Genomic DNA, 10,512 nt, shown 5'->3' with positions numbered 1-10,512 from the left:
CATAAATATTTATCGAAATTTATAGACATTAGGATGATTCCTTTATGAAAACAGGAGCAATTTTATCACATTGATACTACATCTTTTCTTAAAAATCGACGGAAATCGAATACGGAACCCATTTTTGGAACTGGAACCGAAACCGGAACCACACCCGGAACCGTAGCCGAAATCGCAACTGGACCGAAAACGAGCTCGAGTAGGGTTTTACCAATTTTTATTTTATAGCGGTTTACTATCGAGCAGTTATCGGGTTTTTATAGGCGTACTATTGATGTGGTATAAACGTGATATCGAAATATTATAAATTATGTATCGATAAAGAACGATGAATACTTGTTGTTGGTTTGTTATCGCAAAATTATCCTCCTTTTATCGAAAAGTTATTAATTTGTTATCAAAAATAGATAATTTATCGAACGGCTATAAATTCTTTATCGAAAAGTTATCGATATGCTTTAAAAAAGTTATCGATTTCTTATCGAATTTTTTTGGAGTGTTATTAGTTTGTTATAAACATGCTATCCATTTTTTATGGAACAGTTTTCGATTTAGCCCATCGGTTTGTTATAAAGGAGATGTCGATAAAATTTCACTATAAAATCTATGACTCATCTGTAATTTGGCTATGCCAAGTCGGTAAAAACCAATAAAAAGCCAATGACACGGCTCTAGTAATTCGCTATCGATAATAATCCGGTAAAGTGGCGTCTGCATTGGTTTGACGTCAACTCGTGATTGAGCTTTACTAAAGCTTCACGAGTACTTGGTACTTAATCCTATTTGTTATTGAGTGGAAGTTTTCAATTATTAAGGCTATTCAGAGTTTTGTGCATTTGGAATTAGAAGGGTTGCAATAGCAAATATAAGCTACGGATCGTGTACAACATTTTTGATTTTAAACCTTGCTCATGTTGTTTTTATTGATAGTTGCTGAATTGCTTTTCTATGTTGAAAAAATTTACGACAGTTTTCGATGTTTCCTATTTTCAACGACGTTGCAAATATATAGTCCTAAATTTTGTTGGTATATTGTGTAAACGTACTACACCAGCTTGGAAATCCAATGACAGCATGCCATCTCTGTGAATTCTCTGAATGCATGAATGTATTCCTAAACTTATTCAGCAGGCATGACTCTGCCAAGTTCCTTACGGATGAACGGATGAGGCGAAGGTGGATGATGATCGTGTGGTTTGGTTTCGGGATAAGTTCATTTCAGAATGATTTCCGGAATTTTCGAACAACTTTGGGATTATATTCAGAGTTTTGCGGTACTATTTTGGGCAGCTGCTAAATTGTGCACATGACACTTCGGAGCTTTTTCGGAAATTTTCAAAAGATTAATTCGAGGGAACTTCGGGGCCTTTTGGAAACTGCTTTACGAATAATCTTCGAACTATTCATGGACTTCAGGACTTGTTGAGTCTATTTAGAGATTGTTTCTGATCGTTTCAGTACTATTTCATGATAAGCTTGTGAGAACTTTCTGGAAAATTTAATAACTATAAGGGGAATTCTGAATTGTCTACAAATTTGTATCGGGATTATTTTGTCACTGTTACGGGATCATTTTGGGGAAATTTTTTGATATATGCAGAAAATTTGAGGACTGCTTTTGTTATAATTTTTCGAGTGTTTGAGGTTAATTTCGGGACTATTTTGAAATTCATTATAAGACCTTTTCGGGATATTTTAGGATTTTATTAGAATATTTTCGATTGTCCCTTTTTAGTAAAAAATATCAAGCATAATTTTTTCTCGTCTATAAATATGAAATGTAAACTTATTAGCACAAACATGTCTTCCCAAAAATACTCGAATTAATTTAAAATATATGTATGTAAGTATGTAAGTAGACTTACCAACTCTCGCATTAAACAAAATTCATGCGGTTATTTTGCCTACGTTGGCCCATATTTTAATTTCGTTTTTCTCACAATTTTTTTAATTTATATTGCGTTAATTGTTGTTTTCTGTTTTCTGTTTCAATGGTAGCAACAAAAGCTGCGATAATTGCATTAATTGCCAGCGGCGTTGCTGTGGCCTACCTCTGCCGTTTCTCATGCCACGATTGTTCAACTGGCCGTTGTTCCATTGATGGCTGACATTCAGCGTTGCAAATAAGATCACCAACAAGGGACGAATTTCAGTATTTTGTGCTCGTTTTTCCTGTTGCTGTTTCCGTAGGTTTTGCAGGACAAGGGTAATGTAATGTTAAATTTTTAATGCTTTACCATAAAAGCGCATGAAGTGTGTGTATGTGTCTGCGTAGCATTTCATTCAGGGTTTGTGGTGTAGAAGAAATGTAAAAGTTTTTAAAATTAATATTAAAATGAAAAAGTTTAAATATCTTTTTGAACTGCCCAACAGAGAGTGAACGCAATTTCACTTTGTTTTGACAATTGTGCATGCATTAAGTAATGATAATAATGAGCGAGGTGATAATTTGTAAAAAACGCGTAAGAAACTTAGACCTAGTTTACTTATGGCGAGATTATCTTCATTTGCGTACTTAACTCCTGATCGGTAATTAAATAAGTAGCCTTCCGTAAGCAGGCCGGTTTCTGAATTGCGCCATCAGTGTAATTTTTCGTTCTGATCTGTTTGTCTTGTATTTATAGTTCGTAGGCACATGAGCAGGTAATGTCAAAACGGAAGTTTGTGTATATGCATGTGCCGTGTGTTCATTCAGAGCCGAGAGTGATTTTGAATGATAAATCTGTGTGGCTGACTGAGGCAAATAGAAGTCAGTAATTCTAGTCGTGTGACTCTCTTTGTGTGCTTTTTGCTATGGTTCATTTATTGTTTTGTGTTTATTTGTTTGTTTTTGTTTGTTGTCTGATGTCTGTTGTACCTATGTGAATATTTTGTTTCTTTTAAACAAGTTTTATAGGTTAAAATATTCAGTGAGAATTAATGTTTGATTATTCGTTTATTGTTCTGTCGTTGTATTTTGTTTGTTTGTAGATTTCAATGTTTTCGTGTACGTTCAGATTTCGTCCCTTTGCTTGAATGTGAAGTACTTTGACTATTTTATTGATGTTTGTTGGGAAGCATCTATTTTCGATCATGTGATTTGCAAAGTTGGACCTTAGTATGATGGTTCGATTCCGTGTTTTTGTTGTAAACTCTAATGTGTTCTTTAAACCTCGTTCCTACTTGTCGTCCTGTTTGTCCTATGTAGCTGTGTTGGCATTCGTAGGTAACCTTGCATACGCCATGGCTGCTAAACGGATGCTCTGAGTAAGTCTTAGTTCTTAGAGTTCACCTTAAACTGTTCAATGTTTTGAACGCTGTGCTAATGTTTTTTTTTTTAAGTTTGGCAGAGAGATTAAAAAAATTAAATATTTGATTTTAAAATAATGTGGCATTAAATTTGAATATAGCCTATTTTGACTTTTTTGTTTTCTGTAGTCACTGTTTATAACAAAAATTGTATTGCTGATTATCGGCAACTTTTTTTGGAGTTTCATGTACACACGACGACTCCTTCTATGCATCAATTGGCATTTTATACATTTTTATTTCAATACCTTCAAAAAATTTGTTTGATTTATTAATTACATTTATTTTTAAAAGTGATTTTGATATGTTACAAATATCAAAAAAATTGTGTTCAAAATAGACAAAAAGTACTTCAAAAAATTTTTTTTAAATCAGAATTTGAAAACAGAAGAAAGACAGCACAAAGCAGAAAGACAGCCGAGCTTAAAAAATTCGGTGCCCGTCCACTTTCCTTGTCACCCCTTCTTCTTCAAGTAATGAGTTGCCGCAACAAAATCATTTATGTTTAAGCAGCGACTATTGTTAAGCAACCTTGAGATTTTGTAAGGATCTCAAATATAAGGTAATCGTAAATTGCCATATACCAAAAGTAATTTTTGGCCCTTACCGCTGGTGGGGGGAATCAGTTTGTATTAAAATAAGAATGCTTGGTTTAAGAGTTCAAAGAATTCTGATTTATTTACAAAAATATCTTACTTTATATACAGTTTTCTTATCCTAGTTTTCTAATAATTTGTTGTTGTATACATAAATATTTACAGGGGTTCATTTTGCTACATGTTTGTGTGTGTGTATGAATGTCTTATCCTTAACTATATTTATTTACATATACTTGTTTTTTTGATATGAGCGACCTCGTATGCATTATCTTATCTTTGTTTGTGTAGGTCGCTCAATCGCTAAAATGTAGTTTCTAATAGTGGACTGTATTTAAAAATCTGTTAACTACCATTATCTTTTAATAAATAATAATGTTCAAGGTTGCTTGAACAACTATAGCAACTGAAAAATCCAAAATTAGGCTATACACAAATTTGATGGCACATTGTTTTTAAGAAGCCAACAAAATAAAATATTTATATTTCTTTTTTAAAGCAGTAGCGAAGATGAATAATTACACGTTTTCACACATGCACACCAAATTATAAAATCCTTAATATATTTGCAAACAAATTTCTGTTTTCGTGTAATGTGTTTAATGAAACCCATAAAAGAAGGCTAGCTAAAATTCTTAAGCCCAGTCGGTAATTTTAGGATCTTATAAGCATGATCATGTTTATGGCAAATGACGAGAAGGAGTGTTTGATTGTATCCTTTCTCTACAAGATTCAAGCTCAGGCGTGTAGTGGGCATGGAACGATGCAATGATGATTCACAAATTTTAGTAATTTATGTATTTTGTATAACAAATATAAAATGTTTATAATCATTGAAAAATATTATTTAATTTTTCTCGTCAATTGTTATTTATTATTTCTGATCTTTAAGCACATCAACCAAAAGTAATTGCAATCAACTGTCAAATAACTTTCATTCCCAGCAACAAAAATATTGCCAGCACAGCATTCAGTACATTTGTTCTAGCATTAAAATTTTGTTTTTAATAATTTTTGTTGTTATATCGGCCTACTGATTTTAAGATCGCGGGTTCGAATTATAGCAGCGGCGCCTAAACGTTACCGATGAAGGAATTTAGCAGTTCCCGAAATGGATCTATACAACGAGCTTTGGCAGTTGTCCAAATTTTTTCTTTCTTCTATTCTAATTTAAAAATTTTTTCAATTAAGAAAAAATTTATCATAACAATAATAATGATAAAAAATTATTGTTAGGCCTTGAGCTCGATTCGAACCCGCGATCTTAAAATCAGTAGGCCGATATAACAACAAAAATTGTTAATACATCCCAGAGCACGGGGAAAAAAGTGTCAATAAAATATGACACTATGGCAGCATTGCCAACAAACAAGTCCAATTTTCACAGCTATTCTGCAACAGATGTCGCAGTGTTGTGAATATCAATTGGCACGAACCAGAATGGAAGTAGGATTAATGAAGACAAACAAAAAAACCGCTGTGGTGGCTGAATGGTTATAGCAGCGGCGCCTAAACGTTGCCGATGAAGGAATTTAGCAGTTCCCGAAATGGATCTATACAACGAGCTTTGGCAGTTGTCCAAATTTTTTCTTTCTTCTATTATAATTAAAAAATTTTTTCAATTAAGAAAAGATTTATCATAACAATAATAATGATAAAAAATTTTTGTTTTTAATTTTGAAAATATCCGCTCCCGGTTTGGTAATAATTTCTTTCGTAGTTGAGTCGTATTTTGTGATGCGTTTGTGCTCCAAAATGCAAGTTGGGATATCTTAAATTTTTCGATTTCCTACACTTTTTTTTGTTACTTGACGTTCTTGTGTCTCATATTTTTCTGAAAATATGAAAGTTTTGAACAGAATAATTAAAACAAAATTCAAAATTTTTGTATCCAATAAAATTTCTTCAAATAAGATAATTCCAAACTAAGTGGCGAATTTTTGTTATAGTTTTATTCCAGGCCATTCTGCGAGGCTTCGGATATTTTCATTCTCACAGAAAATAGCTAAATAGCTAGTTAAAGCTATTAAAAGTATACAAAATTGAAAGTCAAATATTTTATTTTAATTGAAAAGTCCTCTGTAGTGAAATGGGTAACTTGTACAGCAAAGTTTGGTCAAGCAAGGAAAAGGAGCCAAAAGTTTATATAACGCCATTATCCAAGAAAGGTACCGTTTATACAGCTGTGGAGGATATACAAAAACTGTAAGCGCGAAGAATGTCATAAAAATTTGTAGTTAAACTTAAACTTGTTGCGCATAATGAGACGCCTTTTACAGCACAACAGAACAAATGGAGGAACAATTCGAAAATATATGTCGCGCTTCACATAAAATGTTGCAAAGTTTGACTCATAATCCATGCGGGGAATTATCGTTGCGTATCAAGCAATGTCTCGATGAAAATGTACAACAAATGTCCAAATGTTTCGCTGTAATGGATGATTATAGAGCTTGTGTGAATAATATGATGGCAGAGAAGTTGGCTGATGTGGTCAGCGATTTAAGAGAGCCTGGCGAAAGTGGAGCCAATGAATACGATATAATGAGGGAGAATGAATTGGCTGAAGAACTGGAAAGAAAACTAAAACGCCATGTAGAAGAAATGAAACCAAAGGAGCGCAGGGAAGGCAGAAATGGACACGAGCACCAAAAACAAGAGCAGTTCAAGAAAAAGGAATGTCACAAGGAATAAACGATTTATATTTATTTATATATGTATATATTTTTATAATTTACACATTTGGGAAAAGCAAAAGAAATCGTTTATAAAATTAATAAGGGTATTCACGTTAGCTGTACTGTTTGAAAATGATTAGTCTCTAGTATAATTTGTCTTTATTGACTGTGTTAAATGTATAGCAAAATAAGCAGATAAACTTGTTATCAGGGCCACGTAAGTACCCCTAATAGAGCAATGGAAAATACAACATATTTTGTTAAGATTGCTGAAATTCCCTCTGAAATTTTAACACCTCTGCATGAACACTTCTTAGTATATCTTAATAATTTCAATATACAAATTTGTGAATACTAGCCATTTTACGACTAAGATATTATTTTTTCATATAGAAACCTACATAAAATTCCAAAAATGCGTTACAACATCTTCATCCGTTCGTGTCTACATTTAATTAACAAACTTACAGATTGATGACAAACTTACTTATTCACTTAATTGGTTCTTATCTGCTAAACTGGGTAGGATTATTATCTTATTCGCTGTGAGACACCAAGCGAACCTCGATCGTTTTCCACCTGGACCTTCCAATGGAGTGGGATCCGCTCTTTTCTTCCTCTTCCAAAGACGGTTGCTGATAAAAATACCTCCTGTGCTGGAACACCTTTTTCATTCGCATAAATAATGCAGCCGGCGTGGCCGATGTGCTCAATTCACTGAGGTTAAATGATGCCTGCATAAAGTTTATCATTAAATTTCTTTAGGGGCCTGCTTAGACAAGGCGTGAATCTATAATCAAGAAGCATACTTGAGTCGATGCATATCAAAGCCTAAGTCCACAGATAGCATTTTTCCATATTTTGGACGTGTTGTAAGCTAGTCGACCAAATCAATGCCCACATGAAATAAGTTGAACCCATATACCAAGCATGTATGGAATGTGCGTGAAAAAGTATGTAAAATTCATATTTTTTTAGTTAAACACACATTTATTAGCTCATAGAGTATGCGTGCTGTATGAGTGAGAAAATATGAGCAATTCATGAGCACTCAGACGAAAAACGTTTTGTAGTTACATGCTTGCGGTTTGCGTGTTTTATCAGTGAAATCGGATGTTTGTAAAAATACATTTTTCTAAACCTTATTCACTTGTATTAATTAAAATTTGTTCATGAAACTATTCCATTATCGAATGGATTTTTTGGGCATCACTAATTGGTGGGAGATGATTCAACGATCAAATTGAAATACATATACATACAAATTGTCAATTGAACAAAACCAAACTGGTGATGGCTCAGGATGGTTCATCGTTATTCATATTTTGTGAGAAGCTATGTAACGATTGTGGGATTGTACCAAATCGACAAGAGATGTGAACGTGTTGAAAAGAAATTAACGTTCATTTATACTGAAGTGCTTACACAGTTCCAATTCATGTCTGAAATATTGACGTTGCATGCATATATTTTCCTACTGGGTAGTTTCGAACAAAATTTTTATACTCAGTTGAGCAGAGCTCACAGAGTATATTAACTTTGATTGGATAACGGTTGGTTGTACAGGTATAAAGGAATCGAGATAGATATAGACTTCCATATATCAAAATCATCAGTATCGAAAAAAAATTTGATTGAGCCATGTCCGTCCGTCCGTCCGTTAACAATAACTTGACTAAATTTTGAGGTATCTTGGTGAAATTTGGTATGTAGGTTCCTGAGCACTCGCCTCAGATCGCTATTTAAAATGAACGATATCGGACTATAACCACGCCCACTTTTTCGATATCGAAAATTTCAAAAAACCGAAAAAGTGCGATAATTCATTACCAAAGACGGATAAAGCGATGAAACTTGGTAGGCCGGTTGACCTTATGACGCACAATAGAAAATTAGTAAAATTTTGGACAATGGGCGTGGCACCGCCCACTTAAAAAAAAAAGTAATTTAAAAGTTTGCAAGCTGTGATTTGGAAGTCGTTGAAGATATCATGATGAAATTTGGTAGGAACGTTACTCCTATTACTATATGTATGCTTAATAAAAATTAGCAAAATCGGAGAACGACCACGACCACTTAAAAAAAAATTTTTTTTTAAGTCAAATTTTAACAAAAAATTTAATGTCTTTACAGTATATAAGTAAATTATGTAAACAGTCAACCCCAGTAATGATATGGTGCAACAAAATACAAAAATAACACAAAATTTCAAAATGAGCGTGGCTCCGCCCATTTTCATTTAGTTTGTCTAGAATACTTTTAATGCCATAAGTCGACAAAAATTTACCAATCCTTGTGAAATTTGGTAGAGGATAAGATTCTAGGACGATAACTTATTTATGTGAAAAAGGGCGAAATTGGTTGAAGCCACGCCCAGTTTTTATACAAAGTCGACCGTCTGTCCTTCCGCTCGGCCGTTAACACGATAACTTGAGCAAAAATCGATATATCTTTACTAAACTCAGTTCACGTACTTATCTGAACTCACTTTGTATTGGTATTAAAATATGGCCGAAATACGACCATGACCACTTTTTCGATATCGAAAATTGCGAAGAATTAAAAAGATGCCATAATTCTATACCAAATATGAAAAAAGGGATGATATATGGTAATTGGATTGGTTAATGACGCAATATATAACTTTAGAAAACAACTTTGTAAAATGGGTGTGACACCTGCCATATTAAGTAAAAGAAAATGAAAAAGTTTTGCAGGGCGAAATCAAAAGCCCTTAGAATCTTCGAAGGATAACTGTTCGTGGTATTACATATATAAATAAATTAGCGGTACCCTACAGATGATGTTCTGGATCACCCTGGTCCACATTTTGGTCGATATCTGGAAAACGCCTTCACATATACAACTACTACCACTCCCTTTTAAAGCCCTCATTAATACCTTTAAATTGATACCCATATCGTACAAACGCATTCTAGAGTCACCACTGGTCCACCTTTATTGCGATATCTCCAAAAGGGGTCCACCTATAGAACTAACGCCCACTCCCTGTTTAAAATACTCATTAACACCTTTCGTTTGATACCCATGTACAAACACATTCTAGAGTCATCCCTGGTCAACCTTTATGGCGATATCTCGAAAAGGGGTCCACCTATAGAATTAAGGCCCACTCCCTTTTAAAATACTCATTAACACCTTTAAATTGATACCCATATCGTACAAACGCATTCTAGAGCCACCACTGTTCCACCTTTATGGCGATATCTTCAAAACGGTCCACCTATAGAACTAACGCCCACTCCCTTTTTAAAATACTCCTTAACACCTTTCGTTTGATACCCATATCGTACAAACACATTCTAGAGTCATCTCTGGTCAACCTTTATGGCGATATCTCGAAAAGGGGTCCACCTATAGAACTAAGGCAAACTCCCTTTTAAAATACTCATTAATACCTTTCATTTGATACCCATATCTTACAAGCAAATTCTATATTCAACCCTGATCCACCCTTATGGCGATATCCCTAAATGGCGTATATCTATAAAACTATGGCCCACTCCCTCAGAAAGTACTCTTTAATACTTTTCATTTGATACACATGTCATAAAAACACATTCCAGGGTTACTCTCGGTTCACATGGTTATTTTCCCTTATGTTGTCACCATAGCTCTCACCTGAGTATGTAATGTTCGGTTACACCCGAACTTAACCTTCCTTAATTGTTCGAAATAATTATGATAAGATTAGGAAAGCGGATTCAATTAATCGATATTTTTTTAAAGTTGAATAGTTTATACTGTATACATTTCAGGTGCTAAAAGGAATGTCGAATATCGGCTGTCTTTTCAATAACGCTCTATCCCTGAAATCTTTTGAAAAACGCCCTATCTGGGCATACGCTTTAAACATGACATTATGAAAAAAATTCAAATATAGAGCGTTTTTGAAAATAATATTGAAATAGGGTGTTTTCCAACTGGCA

The 10,512-nt window shown here is 33.9% G+C and overlaps 1 protein-coding gene across 1 annotated transcript; it reads left to right on the top strand.

Moving 5' to 3' along the window:
• The first annotated feature begins 5,771 nt into the window (after window positions 1-5,771).
• LOC137249547 (uncharacterized) lies at window positions 5,772-6,778 on the top strand. Its single transcript, XM_067781175.1, has 2 exons — window positions 5,772-6,089; window positions 6,164-6,778. Exons 1-2 carry the CDS (start codon window positions 5,974-5,976, stop codon window positions 6,576-6,578), a joined length of 531 nt encoding a protein of 176 aa, XP_067637276.1. The 5' UTR covers window positions 5,772-5,973; the 3' UTR covers window positions 6,579-6,778.
• Window positions 6,779-10,512: the final 3,734 nt, after the last annotated feature.

The sequence above is a fragment of the Eurosta solidaginis genome, chromosome 4, assembly GCF_040869045.1.
Source record: "Eurosta solidaginis isolate ZX-2024a chromosome 4, ASM4086904v1, whole genome shotgun sequence".
In the NCBI taxonomy this organism is placed as follows: domain Eukaryota; kingdom Metazoa; phylum Arthropoda; class Insecta; order Diptera; family Tephritidae; genus Eurosta; species Eurosta solidaginis.
Note: the sequence above shows the minus strand (reverse complement) of the source record. Positions and strands in the feature narration are given on the sequence as shown.

Bases quoted from the DNA above. Each gene is read 5' to 3' on its own strand.
- LOC137249547 (XM_067781175.1), top strand. From the start codon at position 5,974: ATGGGTAACTTGTACAGCAAAGTTTGGTCAAGCAAGGAAAAGGAGCCA. The intron at 6,090-6,163 runs GTAAGCGCGAAG...CGCCTTTTACAG, and splicing joins GTGGAGGATATACAAAAACT to CACAACAGAACAAATGGAGG.